The sequence below is a fragment of the Bubalus bubalis genome, chromosome 2, assembly GCF_019923935.1.
Source record: "Bubalus bubalis isolate 160015118507 breed Murrah chromosome 2, NDDB_SH_1, whole genome shotgun sequence".
Classification (NCBI taxonomy): Eukaryota; Metazoa; Chordata; class Mammalia; order Artiodactyla; family Bovidae; genus Bubalus; species Bubalus bubalis.
This window is the reverse complement of record NC_059158.1, coordinates 49132902-49153179: the sequence shown is the minus strand read 5'-3', so window position 1 is coordinate 49153179 and position 20278 is coordinate 49132902. Positions and strand designations below refer to the sequence as shown.

General features: G+C 41.4%; 1 protein-coding gene across 2 annotated transcripts in view; it reads right to left on the bottom strand.

Moving 5' to 3' along the window:
• Positions 1-7346: 7346 nt before the first annotated feature.
• The window catches only part of PRIM2 (DNA primase subunit 2), a 331388-nt gene continuing 318456 nt past the window's right edge, over positions 7347-20278 (bottom strand). For both annotated transcript variants that reach the window (XM_025272503.2, XM_006072883.3), the window contains exons 13-14: positions 14804-14872; positions 7347-7963 (exon numbers count right to left, since the gene is read on the bottom strand). In XM_025272503.2, the coding sequence (XP_025128288.1) occupies positions 7742-7963; positions 14804-14872 (291 nt within the window). In that variant the 3' untranslated portion in view covers positions 7347-7741. The remainder of the gene's footprint in view (positions 7964-14803; positions 14873-20278) is intronic.

Sequence of the window (20278 nt, the reverse complement as noted above, 5' to 3'; positions counted from 1 at the left end):
AAAGAAAGAGAGTTCCAAAAAACATCTCTTTCTGCTTTATTGACTATGCCAAAGCCTTTGACTGTGTAGATCACAATAAACTGTGGAAAATTCTGAAAGAGATGGGAATACCAGACCACTTGACCTGCCTCCTGAGAAATCTGTATACAGGTCATGAAGCAACAGTTAGAACTGGACATGGAACAACAGACTGGTTCCAAATAGGAAAAGGCATATGTCAAGGCTGTATATTGTCACCCTGCTTATTTAACTTATATGCAGAGTACATCATGAGAAATGCTGGGCTGGAGGAAGCACAAGCTGGAATCAAGATTGCCAGGAGAAATATCAATAACCTCAGATATGCAGATGACACCACCCTATGGCAGAAAGTGAAGAAGAACTAAAGAGCCTCTTGATGAAAGTGAAAGAGAAGAGTCAAAAAGTTGGCTTAAAGCTCAACATTCAGAAAATGAAGATCATGGCATCCATCACTTCATGGCAAATAGATGGGGAAACAGTGGAAACAGTGGTTGACTTGATTTTTCTGGGCTCCAAAATCACTGCAGATGGTGACTGCAGCCATGAAATTAAAAGATGCTTACTTCTTGGAAGGAAAGTTATGACCAACCTAGACAGCATAATAAAAACAAGAGACATTACTTTGTCAACAAAGGTCTGTCTAGTCAAGGCTACGGTTTTTCCAGTGGTCATGTATGGATGTGAGTGTTGGACTATAAAGAAAGCTGAGCTCCAAAGAATTGATGCTTTTGAACTTTGGTGTGGGAGAAAACTCTTGAGAGTCCCTTGAACTGCAAGGAGATCCAACCAGTCCATCCTAAAGGAGATCAGTCCTGGGTGTTCATGGAAGGACTGATGTTGAAACTGTAACTCCAACACTTTGTCCACCTCGTGCGAAGAGCTGACTCATTTGAAAAGACGCTGATGCTGGGAAAGATTGAAGGCAGGAGAAGGGGACGACAGAGGACAAGATAGGTGGATGGGTTTGGGTGGACTCCAGGAGCTAGTGATGTACAGGGAGGCCTGGCGTGCCACGGTTCATGGGGTCGCAAAGAGTCGGGCATGACTGAGCAACTGAACTGAACTGATCTGTTTCATTGTTCTTTCCGAGGAATTCTCTTGGTCTTTACATTGGGAGTGGTTCTTCTGCTTCTTAACTATACTTATATTTCTGTTACTCTATGAGTTTAGGAGAAACAATTACCTACTGTAGTCTTAGAGGACTATTTATATGTAGGAGCGTCCCTGTGTAACTTGTGAGGGTTTAATACTTATAGTGTGAGGGTTGTTTTTAGTACGAATGTCTGCCACCCCCATCCTCAGAGCGTGCTGGCCACTATCCCCACGACAGGAGGTGTGACTGGTGGTGTGATGGCCAGAGCCTCCAGTGGATCTTCACTGAGGCCTCCTCTGTGCTCTCTGGCTTCCACAGCCCTATCAAGGACAGAATCCGCTCCCCCAGTGTGGGAGGAGATGCTCCCAGATCTATTTTTGAGCTGTGGTGTGAAATAGGTGGGACTGGAATGTTCCCCTTGGGAGAGTAGCCACTGAGTAATCCTCCCCTGGAGTTGTTCAGCACTGAGTGTGCTCTGTTGTGTCACCTGTTGTGTGAGCTCACAAAGTACACTGTTGTTGGCTCTGCCCTTGGTCCTGCCTCTACTGTGGGAACGTTGGCAATCAGCCCTGGTGTCCCTCAGGCATTGTTTCACAGGGCCATCAGCACAGACCCACCGGAGTCAGGTTCCAGGACTGCAGGACTCATGCACACGATCCACTGTGGGAGCTACCAGCAGCTTGGACCCTAGCCCAACCCAAGCCCCACTTGCACGTGCCCATAAAGCCCACACTGCTAAACCAGACCCGTCCCAGCAGCAGTAGCATCCATTGTTTGGACCTCCTCCAGGTGCTGAATTTACAAAGCTGGTGGAGCTGTGAATCCATGACGTGCACTGCCTTGGGGGGATTTCAGTCCTGTTTCCTAAGTTGTGCAGCCCCTGGGGCTTCTCTGTGATTTCAGCCCCACCTCCATGTGGGGGCACTCTGCTGGCACCTGTTCCTAGAGCCCCCTGAGGTGGTGGCTTGTGCAGGAGCCCACCGAGACCGCAGCTGGGTGTGCACTCCCAGAGCCTATGGCGGTGAGCGCTGGCGTGTGGAAGAGGCCATTATGGCAGCCCGCCTCTCCCCTCCCCTCACACCACTGGACAATGGAGGATGGGGCTTTGTTTCTACGGTGGCCCAGGCTTCTTCCACCTACACCCCTGGTTGCAGCCACACATTGCAGCCACTTCAGGCGGTCCCCACACAGCTAACTGCAGTTCTTTCCCTGGGATTGTCCTCTAAACTCCAATTCCAGCACCCAGCCCTGGCCCATAGCAGCAGATGCACCCCTCAGGTTGGGGTGGGTGTGCAAGGCAGTGGCAGGGACTGTCTATGCAGGTCTCTGTTGTCTGCTTACCACAAACTGGCTGCTGCCTTCTCCTCTGAGCCTCTGGAGCTCCCTTTTCTGTCCTGGCTGACCTCACTGGCAAAGGTGTTTCCCCAGATACATTTCCTTTCTCAGTTCCCTCCCAGGGGCACAGATCCCATCCTGCTTCCTCCTGTTTTTATGTCCTTTTGGCCTACCTAGTTGCATGATCTTTCTTGTTCTTTCAAGTGTTTGAGATCTTCTGCTGGTGTTTAGGTGTTCTATGAGAGTTGTTCCATTTGCAGATGTATTTGGTTGTGCTGGGTCTTCAATGCTGTGCGGGCTTTTCTCTAGTTGCAGTGAGTGGGTACTACTCTAGTTATAGTGCATGGGCTTCTCACTGACGTGACTTCTCTTCTTGCAGAGCAGAGACTCTAGGTGTGTGGACTTTAGCAGTTGTAGCATGTGGGCTCAGTAGCTGTGTTCTCTGGCTCTAGAGCACAGGTTCAATAGTTGTGGCACACAGGCTTAACATCAGCATGTGGGATCTTCCCAGACCAGGGATCAAACCTGCATCTCGTGCACCATATGTACATGCTTAGTCACTCAGTCATGTCTGACTCTCTGCAATCTCATGGACTGTAGCCCACCAGGCTCCTCTGTCCATGGGGATTCTCCAGGCAAGAATACTGGAGCGGGTTGCCCTGCCCTCCTCCAGGGGAGCTTCCCAACCCAGGGATGGAACCCAGGTCTCCCACATTGCAGGCATATTCTTTACCAACTGAGCTACCAGGGAAGCCCTCATCTCCTGCACTGGCACGCGGATTCCTTAACAAAGAGCCAGCAGAGAACCCCTGTAGATGTATTTCGGATGTATTTGCGGGAGGGAGTGAGTTCCATATCCTTCTACTCCACTATCCTGATTGGAGTCCCCACAGATTCTTAAATGCATTATTTGCTGACTTAATTTTCTCTCTATGCTTCAGCACAAAAATTCAACACCACTATACATAAAATAGGTAAACAACAAGTACCTACTACCGTACAATGGTGGGAACTATTAACATACTGTTTCTTGTAATAATCTATAATGGAAAAGAATCTGAAATAAAAAAATATATATACACACATAAATATAAAACTGAATCACTGAGCTGTAACACTTGAAACTAATGCAGTATTGTAAATTAACTATTAACTAAGAAAAAAAAATCCAAAAAACCAAAACCCCTCAAAAATCCTCATAGTTCCATTACAGGGAATGAATACCTAGAAACTACAGGGCTAAACTGAAAACTCCATCCTACGTTTATTAGCAATGTTGTTTCACTACCTTGTCATCAATGTTTAAAAACAGACCTGCAGCGGAAGACTCAGGGGAAATACAGAAGCTCTCTGTACAGACATATTCTTTAACTTTTGATAAGGTTCTACAGTGATAATTCTTGGAGAAAATAAAATGCCACGAGGCAATGGACAAAAGGAGCTTATGGGATAGAAGCAAATCCAGTAACAGGAAACTGCATCACTTTTGGCAGGAAGGTCAAATGAAGTGGGAAGGTAATTTCCTGCAGGTGACAAGATTCCATAGACTCACAGCACTCATTTCTTGTAATGCCGATTACAGTGAAAAGCCTCAGACCAGGACAACAGCCACCTGTCAAAAAGGAGCTCAATATTGAAAAGGAGGCAGATGCTCTAGGTAAATAAGTGATACTTGAATGTGAGTTAGGTACCCTTGTTTCTCACAAGAAACACTAACTCTGGGCCAAGATTGTCTTCGGAAGCCCACTCCTAGGCAGTGCCATGCATTCGAGAGCCTGACAGTCAAACCTGTGCACTTGTTCAAAACACATGGCTCACACGCAGTGATCCTGCCTGTGTATAAAAGGGAGATGAGACACATCAGGCCCCCCCATCCACCCCCGTCAGGTGGAAGCCGCGTCTCCCCTGTAGCAGGGCTCTGCCTGCCCATTTCCACAGCCCCTCCTCCAGCCTTCTCCCATCCTCCTCTGCCAAATGGATCTAACTAATTACCACAGTGGTTTGAGATTCTCAAATTTCTTCCCTTCAAGCTGTAAAGATATCCTCAGACTGAGCCTCACATTCAGAATGGCTGTCAGCTCTCACTTTAATGGGCACTTAAATTTAATGTCAAGCTGATGTCTGTGGAAGACCTTGATTAAATCTGCAAACAGTAGACTCTAACTAAACCAGAATTTTAGAGTTGTCTCATTTTGCCTTTCAAGCTTAAATCCCAGAAGTTTTCTTTTTTTCTGTGCAAAGAATTGCAAGAGTTTGTTTGCAAAGACCCTGAGTATCAGTCAGGGAGCAAAGTGTAACAAGCAGGACACTGCCGTGCTTTTACAGAGAGAAATCCCTCAGCTTACAAGGCCATATGATTTAAAGATCCTTCCTTTTCATTGCTCTGTTCTGCTCCCTCCCTTTCAAAATCTGTAACTGTTTACTTTCACGACTATAATATTATAAGCGACTATATATGAAAAGTTTACTTAAACCTTCCTAGTATTCTTTTACGCACATTGCAATCAAGGGTTTTAGACTATCTGGATGGAGTGAGAAATAAAATGAAAGAAATGGGACAGTATCTCCACAAACAACATTGGTGCTCCCACCAGCTGCAAATTTCCAACCTGGGCTCGGCTTCTCCTGTCTCTTCTTTTGTCTCTGATCACTGTACAGCCTTTCCTTCTTGAAGAGGTAATAAAAGACGGATGTTAAAAGACCTGGAAGGCTCATGTTCTTCTTCATTGGCTGCTGTTTTGAAAAGAGGTTGCTGGCTTTTGATTTTTCTTTTGAGTTCTTCCTACATCATCTGATTCACACAGGTCTTTCAAAGAAAACAAATCAAAATTGTCAAGACCTGTGAAGCATGAAAAATAAATTGCTTTTCCCAACTCCATAAAGCACCAGAAAGGCATTAAAGTCTATCTTCTTATATAAACCTCTAACCCCATCCTCTAATCTACACGATTCACAAAATATTTATATATTCTTCTGTATAATACATAACAGGAGACCAAGCCTTATTACAAATAAATGAAACTGGGAAAACAACTAATATTTAAACAAGTGTTATTTTGGAGTTTGACTAGACACACATAAAACAGTCAAACTCCTGAGGCTGCTGGGTAAGACAGTGCCCTCAGACACAGGTGCTTGCTGTCAAGGGCTCCATGCTGGGCGCTCAGGCTTCAGGAGAACAGAACACATGGCAGGAAAGAAAGCCTTGCAAATCGTGCCAAGTACGAAATGCCCTGTCCTGAGGCTCTCGCTGAGCTACAGCACGAGGCTGCGGCTCGATTTCCCTTCTTGTAATACAATAGAGACCTGCTTTTCTGTGCTTGGCTTTCCATCACTAACTTGACTTTGGGGTTAAAACAGTACTCGTCCTTAACATTAAAAAAAAAAAAAAAAAAGTTTTGCAGTTTAGGGATGAAGTGGTTGGCAGTCATCAGATTTCTGCTGAGAACTATACATAATACAAAGAATAGCAGATGGTTTCAGAAGGGAGAGATTTATAAAGGTAATTTGTAGTGGAATAACACTATTTTCTGAACTAGGTAATAATAAGTCACAAAGACAAGCAAAGATTCAGATGTATCTTCTTTAGTTATCAGTTTAATTCAGTTCAGTCGCTCAGTCATGTCCGTCTCTTGGCGACCCCATGGACTGCAGCATGCCAGGCCTCCCTGTCCATCACAAAATCCTGGTGCTTACTCAAACTCATGTCCATTGAGTCAGCGATGCCATCCAACCATCTCATCCTCTGTTGTCCCCTTCTCCTCCCGCCTTCAATCTTTCCCAGCACCAGGGTCATTTCCAATGAGTCAGTTCTTCACATCAGGTGGCCAAAGTATTGGAGTTTCAGCTTCAACATCAGTCCTTCTAATGAGTATTCAGGACTGACTTCCTTTATATGTCACTAAATATTCCAAGAAATTTTTGCTCAGCAGCCTAAGATAAAAACCTGATCAGCTGACATTTTTAGGTTCTGATGCTCTGATCCTGTTTAAGACAGACAGTGCAGTGTCTCATGTGATTAAAGAGGATAAAGGACAAAAAGAGTGCATATATGTATGTGTGTAACTGACTCACTTTGCTGTACATGTGAAACTAACACAACACAGAAAATCAACTATACTACAATAATAATAACTTTTAAAAAAGGGATAAAGGGCAAGGGCTCTCTTCCCCAGGAAAAGAGACTTGTGTAGAATGGCATCCAAGGGAGTCGGTGAGTGAGGGTCACATTTCTCTGAGTGTAAATGCTCTAGCAAGTGAGCAGTGCCCACAGGGAGGAAATACCTCAGATCAGGGCACCACCCGCAGGCACACGGTGCATCACCAAAGACAGGCAGGGAGCAAGGCACTAGTTCGGGGCACACCCATGACCTTTCACAACCAACTCTCCTGCTGGCTCCGAAACAGGCATTACTAAAAATACGAGCTTAGTCACCACCGAAGTCAATGAATTTACCAAACCTACCTGGCAGTTCACAGCAACCAGTGAGTTGTGGAACCTGGAGGGGGGATGAAGAAACACCTCAGTCTTTACTTAGAACCTTCTCACCTTAGTGATGGCTGTCCCCCCAAGAGAGTGGAAGTGGCAGCGGAAAAGGAATACTATGGTTTTATATAATAAAACCCTTCTATTCCTTATAACAGTATGAGTGACTGTACACATTCAGTTTCTCTTAATTCCTGAGTCACAACTCACTTCAACTGAGTTTGCTCCCATTCAAAGGGGCAAAAATTCTCTAGCTAATGCAGAATAACTTCAAATGGCCAACTCAAGAGAAAAAGGAAGCAGAAAAAGTTTAAAATTTGGCAATATGTTGAATATTCCAGAATACCACATTAAAACCTGAGGCAAAGGCATAATATGAGTCTCACAATTATATGCAGACATACAATTATATACATTTTGATATTTATTAACAAAGATGGTCCAGAAAAGGTCTGGGTCAACATTACAGTGATAAGTGTTAAACTAAAAGCTGTTCTCAGTTGTATTGTTTCTAGGCGACAGTAACCAGTCCAGAATGCTGCTTTCTCTCCTAAAATAGGACTTAGGTCACATCATTCAAGTGTTATATTTCAAAAGAAATACTTCCTCTTCTCTTTTGACAAAGCAAAATACACTGGAGGTCTTTGTTTTTACCTGCAAGCCTGCCTTCCTGAGAAGCATGCACATGTGGATGGATGAAGGAGGTAGGGCAGAGGGAGAAGGTGACGAAAAAGAAAAAGGCAAAATAGCAAAGTTGGAAATAAAAGCCAGTGAAGAAGTTGGGCTACCAACTGCCCAGGAACCATTCACTGAAGCAACTCCTCCAGTTCCTCCAGATCCATGTCCAGAGCGGAGCTGAGTGAGTCCAAAGTGGAGGACAAATCCTTGCTTCTCTGGACACTCTGTCTGGGTTGGGGCGTTTCAGGTTGGACAGAATCCTTCTTGATGTCTTTACCTCCACTGAGGATCCGCTGGCTCTCAAAAAAGAACTGGTTTGGATGACTCAAAGAAAAGCCACAATCATCCACCTGCACAAGAAGCAGATGTGTGTCACAATAATACATACATAACAAAAGTACAAATAAAGGGGGTGTGAAGAACCATCCGGACCTCATTCAGAACCTACTCAACATCTGAAACACAGATTCTCCTTCAAAATCTCAACCACCACTCACACGATCTCACTCACAGGGAGCTCCAGCCACCCCCAACAGTAACGAGCAGTGAGGGGTACTTCCAGCCCAGACCCCTGCTTCCCCACCCACCTCCTACCTGACACCTCAGATGCTCAAAGGCACGTCAGAGCAAAATGCTTGGCATCTTGTCAGTCAATATTTGTTTAAAAAACAAGAAAAGAAAGGAGGAGGATCTTCCTAATGAGCTGAGTCTAGAAGGATGAGAAAGTAACAGCTGGGACAATGAGGGTGAGGGCCTACAAGCAGTGGGTCCCCAGGAGCAGGGGACAGAGGGCTGCCTGGAAAAGCAGGAGGTACGGGTGGGCTGGTGTGCAAGGCACAGAAAGGGGCGACAGGACACGAGGCTGGGTGAGGCTGCGGCCAGGGCGCAGAGACATCCGACAGCCGTGTCAGCAACCCAGACCCAGCTGCATAGGGTCAAAATTTTTAGTGGTCACTAACATTTCATAAGAAGGGAAGTGATGTGATTAAAGATATGTGCAATCTTATGGTGGATTAAAATGGATTAGCAGGGGGTTAAGTTACCATTACAGTTCAGGATGAACCTTAAAAAGTAGACCAATAAACAGAAAGAACATCTTTCCTGGTAAAACTTACTTGAGAATCCCAGGGTTCTCTGATTCTCTGTAGTCATTGTTGATACATGTCGGACCAATAATTTTATAATAATTCAGTGTATAGCAGATTGATAGTGGACACACTGACTTACGAGTTATTACCCAGATCACTAAGAATAATTTTTTATCTGCTCCTTTCCTGCTTAGTTTCAAAATATTTACTGAATGTTTTATCTATAATTTTTTTTAACAATGGAGTCATTTTGTGAACTTCTTTATTATATTGTTTTTCACTCAATTCATTAAAAACTGGGAGATTCAATATAAAGTTTGCATTTTACAAAGTGTTTCATGAAAAGTAAGTTCATTTCCCAGCAGATTTTCAACCAGTAGGCTTTGCTTTTATAAATAAAGAATTCTAGAGATTGGAAAGATGTAAGGAATCCTTTAAATTGAATCTCCTCCAAGTACAGACTAAGAAAGTGAGACCCAAATGACACAGTCACAGCTCTAATAACCAGTTGTGCCTGAATTAGAATTCAGGCCTTTAGGTCACTTAGTTACTCTGAAACCTGTTTTAAGGGGTTTTATGCAAAGTCAAACTTACAATCACAGCATTATAAATATTATTTTAGAGATAAAACTGTCTATAAGAATTATAAAAAGCACAGCTGGGTCACTTTATGCAAAAACAAGCTAGTACCTTTTGTGATCATTAATTACATATTTTCTACACCTTGTTTCAAGTTGTTAAAACTGTCAAAATATCTATCACAGATATCTGTGGAGTAAACTGAATGATTAGATTTCAACATGGACAAAATGAAATGTGGTCATCTTTATATTTTATACACCAGGCTTCTCTAGTGGCTCAGTCACTAGATGAAGGCTCAGATGGTAAAGCATCTGCCTGCAATGTGGGAGACCGAGGTTCAATCCCTGGGTTGGGAAGATGTCCTGGAGAAGGAAATGGCAACCCACTCCAGTACCCTTGCCTGGAAAATCCCAAGGACAGAGGAGCCTGGTAGGCTACAGTCTATGGAGTCGCATAGAGTCTGACACGACTGAATGACTTCACTTTCACTTTTCACTTTATATTAAGCATCAGTTTCTTCTCCCCTGAAATGGGGGTAATAATAGTTATGTCACAGGGCTGCTACGAGGAAAACCAAGGAAATATGAGGATAAAAAGAGTTGTTGGGTCTATGAAATCTACATTAAATGCTTTGGAAAGATTCAAGAAAGGCAAGTTAGTTAAAAATAAAACAACCTGAATTCTCAAAAAGACATACTGCTTTGTATTATCATTAAGTTCTTTTTCCACTTTAAAGAAACATAAATTGGAAATCAGTGGTGGTGTATTGTGTGTATGGTTTTCGGAAAAAAATGAAATCAAATTCCCATCCCTAAACTATACTCAAACAAAAGACTTTGCCTTTATATCAGAAAATTAGCAAATAAATGACACTCAAATGTTTTAAGTTTAAAATGTAATATTTTGTTTGTGTTAGTTGCTTAGCTGTGTCCAACACTTTGAGACTCCATGGACTGTAGCCCGCCAGGCTCCTCTGTCCGTGGAATTCTTCAGGCAAGAATACTAGTGGGTAGCCATTCCCTTCTCCAGGGGATATTCCTGACCCAGGGATCGAACCCAGGTCACTTGCATGCAGGCAGATTCTTTACCATTTGAGCCACCAAGGAAGCCCAAAATGTAATGTTAGGTTACATTTGAAATGTAATCCGTTTTAATTAATATTTTTATTAACCAACTAAATAATGCCAAGGGTATTGAAATGAGGGCTGTAACCTAGGTTCTGTGTGATGTCATGTTTCCCAACTTTCTCTCTTAGGTCTGCAATCGCCCTTTCTTAACTCATTTTGTTAAATAAGCTAATTTTACCAAACATCTTTTAAGATGCCTGATAGCATGATGAACTTATGAAGAGTTTCCTTCTGTTTACTGGACTATATTTCTTCTAAGATGTGGTATTTCTTTTGAAATTTTTCTTTCTTTCCCTTTTATTTTTGGCTGAAGGAAGTTATCTTTCATCCTGTTCAGGAACATAAAACTAGGAAGTTTTAGGGAGGAAGGGGAGAAGCATAAACCAAATAGAATGAAAACAGATTTTACTTTAAATCCAATTAGTAAAAAGAATAGAGTAAGAGATTTATCCACATCAAAATCTCCCACTTCACTTAATGCTTAGAAGTTAGCAGTTACTTCCTTTGTGTGGTGGTGGCACTCAAGTCATGTCTGACTCTGCAGCCCCATAAACTATAGCCCGCCAGGCTCCTCTGTCCATGGAATTCTCCAGGCAAGAATACTGAAGCAGGTTGCTATTTCCTACTGCAGGGAATCTTCCCAACCCAGGAATAGAACCTGTGCCTCCTGCAAAGACCTATTATTACCTTTACTCCTCACTAAAAAACAAAAGGGGGGTGAGATTCAGTTTGCTTCATTCTATATTTGGAAATACTAAGTGAGAATTTTCACAATTTGGTTTGCTGTGAATGTTTCTCTCCTTGCCTTTTTTCTTGTTTGGTTGCTACTGGTGATAGTTTTCTTTGTGGTTAATAATTTTTTTATTATTATTATGTTTTCTACTTTCTGTTAAGTATTGAGAGAGGGAAATCCTGTGATGCATCTTCACTCTGTCCTATGATCTCGGAAGTCCCAAAGCAAAGATCTAACAAAAGATGGAGCAGAAAAAAAAGGTGGGATGGAGACCTTTATAGGCTACATCATAAATTTTGAGTTTCCTCTTAAGAGGGATGGGGAAGGCTTTTTCAATGTTTTTAAAAAGCACGTTACTGAAATGGTCAGATTTCTCTGTTTTACAAGCGACCTGGCAGCCATGTGGAGGAGAAGAAACTGGGCAGATAAGTGTGCAGCTGCTGGGGAAGGAGTCAGGAAGCTGCTGCAATGAGTGACCCACACAAGAGACAGTGGTGCTCCTGGCCCAGGGTTCTGACTGATCCCCAAAGTGATCTTGAGTGAGGATTAAAAGCTTAAGTGTACTTGGTATACCCTATTTAAGACTGTAGGAAAATGTGTGATAGATTTTAATAAGATTTGTGTAGAGATCTCTTACAGTGAAAAGGAATTATGCTAAGCTGTTTGGAAATAAGTATCCAAAATGACTCAGTACCTAAAGAGACCTATTTCTAAATAAACAATTTTCAATTAAAATCCAGAGTTTAATCTACACGAAGGCCTAGTGTTTTCATTTACAAACAGAGTATGACAAAATTTTAAAAAAATCACTACAATATAAAATATTGCTCTCTAAAAATATTGAAGAAAACAGATTTCAAGCAGGCCCGCCTTTGATATCTACTAAGTGAATCTCTCTCTAACATCTGCTTTGAATCAGCACGTTTTGCACACGATGACCTTCACAGCAACAAAGGTATCTGCTGTAGCAAATGTGGATTCTGAAGGAATGAAAGCAATACTGTTTTACCTATGGGATGTTTGGGTTTTAATCAAGAGGTTTTCAATGACAGCTTATAATGAGGCAGCTGGTCTTACCAAAAAAAGCCATATGGAACCATCACAGCACTGCTGTACATGTTATCAGCTAACTGGTTCATTTTCAAAACTTTCATTAAAGTGAGCTGGATCACACAGGGCTCAAAAAAATAATCACAGGTTTTTTTGGGGAGAACAGGCAGAATGATAGCAACATGACAATAAAAATCGATTTTGTTTTTAAATTAAATTAGAAAAAATAGTAAGTGAAGAGAGAGATTCAGAACAAAAAATCTATAGGGAGACATTTAGTGAATACAAACAGCCTTTTTATTCCATTGATTTATATGTGGTTTAAAGTAGATTTTCTATATGTGGGAGGATTTAGACATGTGTCTTTTTAGTCTCTTCATTAATCTAAGGCAAGTTTTAAACACTGACAATAGTAGTAATACTCTTATAGGAATAATCAATAGGAGAGATGCTACAAAAGCCGATCTGAGAAATAAACACATCTTACTTTTTAGCAATGTCACAGACTCAGTGTTAAATATAATTTTCGTATCTTCTTAAAAAAAAGAGGTTACATACGTTGACCTTAATTTGTCAAAGTTATAAGGCCTCTTACTTAAAAAGGTCCACAAATAATTAAGAATTAAATTAAATTAAAATTTTCAAGTTGAGCAAGCAAATTAAAGAATATAGTCTATAGGGGAAAGAGTTGTGCCAGGCTGATGCTGAAAATACCAAACATGTGGCTCATCTGTTGAGATTCCTATTTTAATAAAACTGATGACAATTTGTTGTTCACTACTATATTGACATTTAGTCCTTTCAACTTTGTAAAAATAAAATTTTTATGTTTTCCAATAAAATCACTATTTTCAACGGTTAGGTGTAAGAGTAAGAGGACTGGACCCACGGCCCAGAGCAGACCAGGATTCTGTCTCCAGAATTCTGTTTCCAGACCTCCTATTAACCAGCGGTGGTCCTGCAGGCGAATCGTGTTGAATTACTAGGCCCGCTTATTTTTTAAAGTAAACTGTGAAGGCTGGATTGTGAATCTAGACAGGAAAATACTAATGGCCTCCACAGTTGTTATTACAAACACAGTTTCAGGTGCTCCAGAACAGTAGTCAGGATTGGTTCAAGAGCTCCAGGTGAGGGCTTTGACAGCCTGTTCAAATCCAAGCTTCACCCCTTAGGGCCTTAAGCCCTCAGACTCTCTAAGCTCTGACATGATGGGGATGCGGATCGGGCTTACTCTAGTCTGCGGTGTGAACCAAAGGACCAATATGCCCAGAGCATCCTGGACCTAGCATACGTGAAGGGTTTTGTAGGTGCTGGCTGATATTATTCAATATTATTATTATTTTCATTATTATCAGTGATGTTATAAGATATATTTGTCCTATAAAATTTAATGTAAGAAATTCTGCAATTAGATAACCACAAAAGAAAAATGATTTCATGAAAACCAGAAAACATAAAACTGATTATAAAACTTAAAGTACCATGGTAGCTGATGATGAATTCCATACATGTAGCATCTTTTTTGGGAGGATCATGGATCCTTCTGAAACCTGATAAAACACTAGGCTCCAAAAATGCGCAATATGTACTTAGAGAAAAAATGTTTCAAGGGTGCATGGCCCAGGTCCATTCTCAGCTTTCTGTCCCATGTTAGAAAGCCATGATCAGGACCAGTGACTGCAAACGGGGGTCTGTGAGCTAAGTTGACCTGCAGACACGCTGTCAGCCTGCACACAGCCGCAAAACTTGTCAATGTTCACAACTCTAGCAGTATGACTAATTCAGTGGTGATCATCTCAGGCAATTTCACTTGTCTGGGTTGTCTGCCTGACCCCTGCAGACCTCTGAGTTTGTGACCTAAGCATTACACCTCTCAGAACCTACTAGCAGGCCTTTTGTACAGGAGTCTGGCAAGAAAACAACCAAACACAGTTCCCTGACTCCCTTGCAGCTTGGGGGTCCACTGCATAACCTAGGATCTGCCATGCAGATAAACATGAGACTAAGAAACAGACTAGAGTAACATGAGGGAGCAGCCACAAGTAAAAGTGTTCAATTTTCTACAAGGAAGATGGCAAAAGCCTTTGGTTCTTCTGGACAACAGCAGTCAGCATTCCACACCTACTCTAAGGATTGGGTACCTAAGGCCTGAGGGCCCAGTCCAGCCCACCCTGTACTCCTATAAAGAAAGTTCTCCCGGGACAGACACAAGCCTGCTCCTTCCCACAATGTCTAGGCTGCTCCTGCATGACAACAGCAGAGAGGAGCAGCTGTGACAAAGGGCACGTGGACCTGTCATGACCTGGCCCTTTACAGAAAATCTGCCAACCCTTGGTCTCATCCATAGAAGTGGAGTGGTAGGTGGTAGCCATAGCAAAGTAAGATTTTCTCAGAATATAGTTTTTCTTAGTTACACTATTGCTGGTTCTCCAGCATCCAAGCTTAATTCCCTGCCCCTTCTATAAATTTTATAAGCAACCTCATGTTGTGTAATAAATCCCTTTCCCCTGAAAACATCTGGAGTGGTTTCTACTGCTGCAGCAAAGAATCCTGAATCAAACACTAACAGAAGACAAAGGATAAGGTTATAAAGTTTAAAAATTTACTTACATTATGTGTCATCTCAAAGAACTTCTGACAGGCTACCTGGTAATGTGTCCCTTTTACTAAATCCAAAATCTAAAAATGAAGGGAAAAAAGAGAAAGAAAAATTAGAAATTAATTTTCTTCTAAACCACTGTAGCTCCTGCTTGCTGGCCTTTTCATAATCTTCATTCCAGACAGGAAATACATTAAATCATGTGGCACGTTGTATCCCTGCAGCCTGGGCACTGTGATACTTTTGAAATTATACAGTAGCTGTTTAGGTTGGCATTAAACCACTGATGATAAGAGATAAGAAGTGATCTTTCTGACCTACTGACTGTGAATTTCAATAACTTTACCTTGACAACAAGATGAAAAGAAATCCCAGCATTATGATTTTGACAGTTATTCTCAGAATATCATATTGCAACACATCTTCCAAAATTGTAAATATAAATCTAGTAACTTAAATGGTTGGTGCATGAAGCAATCAAGTTTACTATTTAGATTTTTATTTTCCACATTACCACTTTGTACAAAAATATTATAAAATACAGCTGTGTGCCCATCAGGAAAATCTAATGTAAAGTCTTTGGATGAGTATCTGTGGAGAGGGAATGTTTTTGCCTTCAATCAGATTTGTCCTTTTTGAAATGAAGTTATTTCTAGTAAAGCTCAGCAAAATGTGAGAGTAAATAGTCTATTCTGAACACCTATTAGGAACATCATCCCAAATACAATTTGCTTCCCAATTCCACTTCATGTAACCTCTTCAGAGCCACATAAACTCCCATCCTTATCAGCAGAGTGCAATGCCAGCTGAAATTTGTAAATTTTCATCACTTCCCCTGACAAATAAAATATATATGTGGCCTGTTCATAAAACACAGTACAATGCTGGAAGTAAGAAATAGCCTCGAATGAAGGAAAAAAATAATTCTGGAGAAATGTTAATTTCTATCCTTTTTCAAAAGCATGAACTTCCTATCAGAAAAAGAAATGTAAGTGAAGTCTCAAATTCTTGCTGTCCTCCTTACTGAATATAGCTTACATCTTTTAACAGATACAAAAAAAATTACAGTACAGAATAAGCAGCACATTATACTGACAGGGGTGTAATTAAAAGAACGTTTTCTCTGACTGTCTTACAGATTACATTTCTAAATTTCAGGTCACCTTTTACTAAATCCTACATGAAAAAACTGTGTAAATGCCAACCAATCACAGCACCCAGGATCCTGCCTGTCTACCCATGTGACCTGTCCGCTTTTCTTGAATTATTAGAGCAAAATGAAAAACACGTCAATTTAAAATGAATGACTGTAAATCTTTAAAGTGAAGAAAGTCACAAAGTTTTTAAAGTAATTCAAACATTCTGAGCTCATATTTGCCAATTTTTTTACACATAGATAAGTCAACTGTGCAGAGATGAACTTGCAGTTGAGAACTGGCAAACATCAGTGATACCAAGGTGTGAATGTCTGCAAATTACAATCTTGGAGAAGGACTTTAAATATAAACTTAAGTTTAAATGATGCCATAAATTACCTGGGAGAAAATAAATTCACAGAAACAGATAAAAACCTCAACTGTGTGGTATGGAATAAATTCCCTTTATGTAAAAACAAAACAGTGAATCTAACATCCTATTCTATGTATACACACTTCTTGTTTTTATATATATATATATATATATATATAAAAATATGGTATATTTAAATATCTTGCAAAATAAATATGTAACATTATATATAATAATAGAATCTATATGTTTGGGAAACATACTATAAAACAATACTTTTATAATATGTAAGAAACATAATTGGAGAAGGCAATGGCACCCCACTCCAGTACTCTTGCCTGGAAAATCCCATGGACAGAGGAACCTGGTAGGCTGCAGACCATGGGGTCGCAAAGAGTTCGACAGGACTGAGCGACTTCACTTTCACTTCTCCCTTTCATGCATTGAAGAAGGAAATGGCAACCCACTCCAGTGTTCTTGCCTGGAGAATCCCAGGGACGGGGGAGCTTGGTGGGCTGCCGTCTATGGGGTCGCACAGAGTCAGACATGACTGAAGTGACTTAGCAGCAGCAGCAGCAAGAAACATAATAGTAAAATTACGTAGTTGGGTAAGGTACACATATAAAAAGTTATTATGAGAAATTGACATAGAAACCATAGAATGCAAGGAAAGACAATGTATCTTTAAATTTTAGGTTCCATTAAAAAATTGAATTTAGATTAAAAAAAAAAATCATACAACAATCCTCTTTCTACCCCAATTCCTACTCCACTACAGAGACTAGGCTCTTCCTTAATGAAAACCATTTACTTTTCCTCTTTTATTTCATCTTCCTATGAAGAATTTTTATTGAAAGTTTTCTTGCAAATTCATAAATAAATCATTTGCCCATCTATCCTTAAACAACTTCGCTGACTATGCAGCAGCACATTTGAGTGAATAAGGTTTCTGCACATCTGTAAAGGTGCAGTAGGGGAAGAGGTCATAGTGCTTTTCACTGGATGAACTGTGTCCCAAGAAGAAGAGTGAGGGAAGGAGACAGGTAACAACTGACCTGTCTGTTGTTAGCCTGGGAGACAGTCAGTGAGCCAGCAGGGAAAGCTGAGAGAAAGGTGCCCTGAGGTGACTGGGGGTTACTGGTAGGGATTATGAAGAAATAGACCTTCCCAGAATAGGGGAGCCTGTCTGTGCTCAGTCATGTCTGGCTGTTTGTGGGTCCCGTGGACTGTAGCCTGCCAAGCTCCTCTGTCCATGGAATTTCCCAGGCAAGAAATACTGGAGCAGGTTGCCATTTCCTGCTCCAGGGGATCTGCCCAGCCCAGGGATTGAACCTGCATTAGCAGGTGGGTTCTTTACCACTAGCACCCTGGGAAGCCCTAGGGGTGCCTATCTACTCAAGGCCATTTAACTGTGGAAAGAATTAAAATTTGAAAAATCTTACAGCTGAATGATCGTATTTTCATTGAGACAGTTTTTCCTTAAAAAACTTATGTGTTTTAAATTAAGATAGAAAATGTGAAACATTATTATTCTATTTTTTGGCAATTTATTTTTTATTTAAAAAAGATTTTAGTCGGAGCATAATCGGTTTATAATAATGTGCTGATAATTCTGCCATACACATAAATTATTCATGAATCATGAAATCAGCTCTAATTTATCAGTTCCATGTATACATGTATCCCCTACCTCTTGAACCTCCAATCCCACCCCTCTAGGTCATCATGGAACACACTCTGAGCTTCCTGCATGATACAGCAAATTTCCACTAAACTATTTTACACACAATAGTGTATATATGTCAATGCTACTCTCTCAATTCATCCCACCCTCTCCTTCAAGTAAGTCAGAAAAACAAATACTGTATATTAACACATATGTAGGATCCAGAAAAATGGTACTGATGAACCTAGCTGCAGGGCAGGAATAGAGATGCAGATGTAGAGAATGGACTTGACACAGCACAGTAAAGGTCAGGCTGGATCATTACTATTCAAAAAACAAAACAAAACAAATAAAAACATATACTTTAGTTTCCCATTATGATCTACATTAAAGAGATACATGAAAAGAAATGCAAAGGTCCTGGCACTGATGGGGAAGGACTGAAGGCAGGAGAAAGGGAAGACAGAGGATGAGATGGTTGGATGGCATCACCGACTCGATGGACATGAGTTTAAGCAAGCTCCGGGAGGAGTGAAGTGAACTGAACTGGGCACTGAGTGAAGTTTGGTTCTCCCGCGGGGAACGGGAGCGTCGCTCTGAGCACAGGTGTGACACAAACATGCACTTTTCCCAGGACAGCCTGCCTGCTGTGCCGGGGGCAGGTAGAGAGGGTGAGCTCACGGCGCGAGTCCAGGGGACAGATGGGGGTGGGAGGGAGGGGGGCTCTGCAACAGATGCTGACCATTGTTGGTGGGGGGTGGGGGGACAGCTGCTCCATGTGAAAATGCTCAACCACAGCACTATACGGTTTTATATACTTCATTCCTGAAATACAGGGTCTTTAGGAAGAGCTGGTCTCATTCAGAGTTTAAATGTTTCCTGTAGTCATAATTCAAGTGACCTTTTCTAAAGTGCTAAGTTTTAACAGAAGAGTCTGTGCCCCTGGGCTCTGGACAGATGTGCCTGACTTACAGCCAGGCCACCATGAGCTCGAAGAGATGTTAACTTCAACCAGAAGTGCTGTTCTTTTCCTTGAAGCTGAAATTTTCTTTTATATTTCTCAAGAAAGAAGAAATACTGGATATGGTAATATTTTATAGTGTCAATGTTGAACGTACCTAACCATGTTTTTTTAAAATATACTTGGTGGGAGAGAGGGGTACACAGCAAGTTAGTTCATAATGTGCTTGATTACATATTTTTTGTGTTATGTGTTGCATATTGAGAGGGTAACAGGCAAGAAGGCCAGGGGTCTCCAACAGAGGAAATAGCCTGCAAGTGGTCAGACATATTTCTCTCTCTTAAGAGGCAGGAGGAAACAAACTAGAGATATTTTTTCCTTCTCTATACAAATTTAAAAGGAGGTTTCTCTTCAAATACTGTGTTGCCATAATGACACCTGGTTTCACCCGAAGTTAATTCTTCTCCAACCTAGAGATAACCCATGCATTTCTCTTATGGAAATGTTTATCTTACGCTATGCTAATGTACTATGCATTTACCCCAAACTCTGTTTTCAAGTCAGTTCTGCCTCTTGGCTCAGAACCTACTTGACAAACCAGTATGTTATATTCAGATATTGTTCCCCTAATCTATGTAAATGAAACTATTTGTATGGTGATCTGCCCTTCTTCAAGATTCAAGTTAATCATTTTATGGCCCAGGATGAACCATTTGGTGCCGAGATTATCCCAAAATGCATCTTACGGGTGAGGGGCCTGGTGCCATTCTGAGTTTTAAGACATTCCTTTCTTTTATTAACAGACTGCTAGTGACTATATACCATCCAGATGAAGACCAGCAGGAGGGTACTCTTTCTGCCCCCTTCTGATGCCTATGTCAGAAGCTTTCCCTCCTTTATACTTTAATAAAACTTTATTACACAAAAGCTCCGAGCGATCAAGCCTCGTCTCTGGCCCTGGATTGAATTCGTCTCCTCCAGAGGCTGAGAATCCCGGCGTCTTTGCGTGATTCAACAACAACCTTTCAATATGATATTAAAATTTTTTTAAGAAAAAACATTTTTGTAGAAAAGCCAGAATGAGGATGTAGTCAGGCAGTAGCACTTTCTGGACAGTGTTTGTCTCGTTGAGCTTCTGAAGGGCCAGCTCGCCAAGGCTGGGCTCAGAGGCAGGGCTGGCCAGAGGGGGGTTTGAAAGAACCAGAGAGAGAGAGACACACTCACAGGGTGAGAAGCTCTACCGGAGGAAAGAGGAGATGTAAGGAGACAAGAAAACATAAACAGGAAGGTGAGAGAGGCAGGTGGGAGCAGAGTGTGAAAGGCCCAAGCAATGGGTCCAGGGGACAGAGC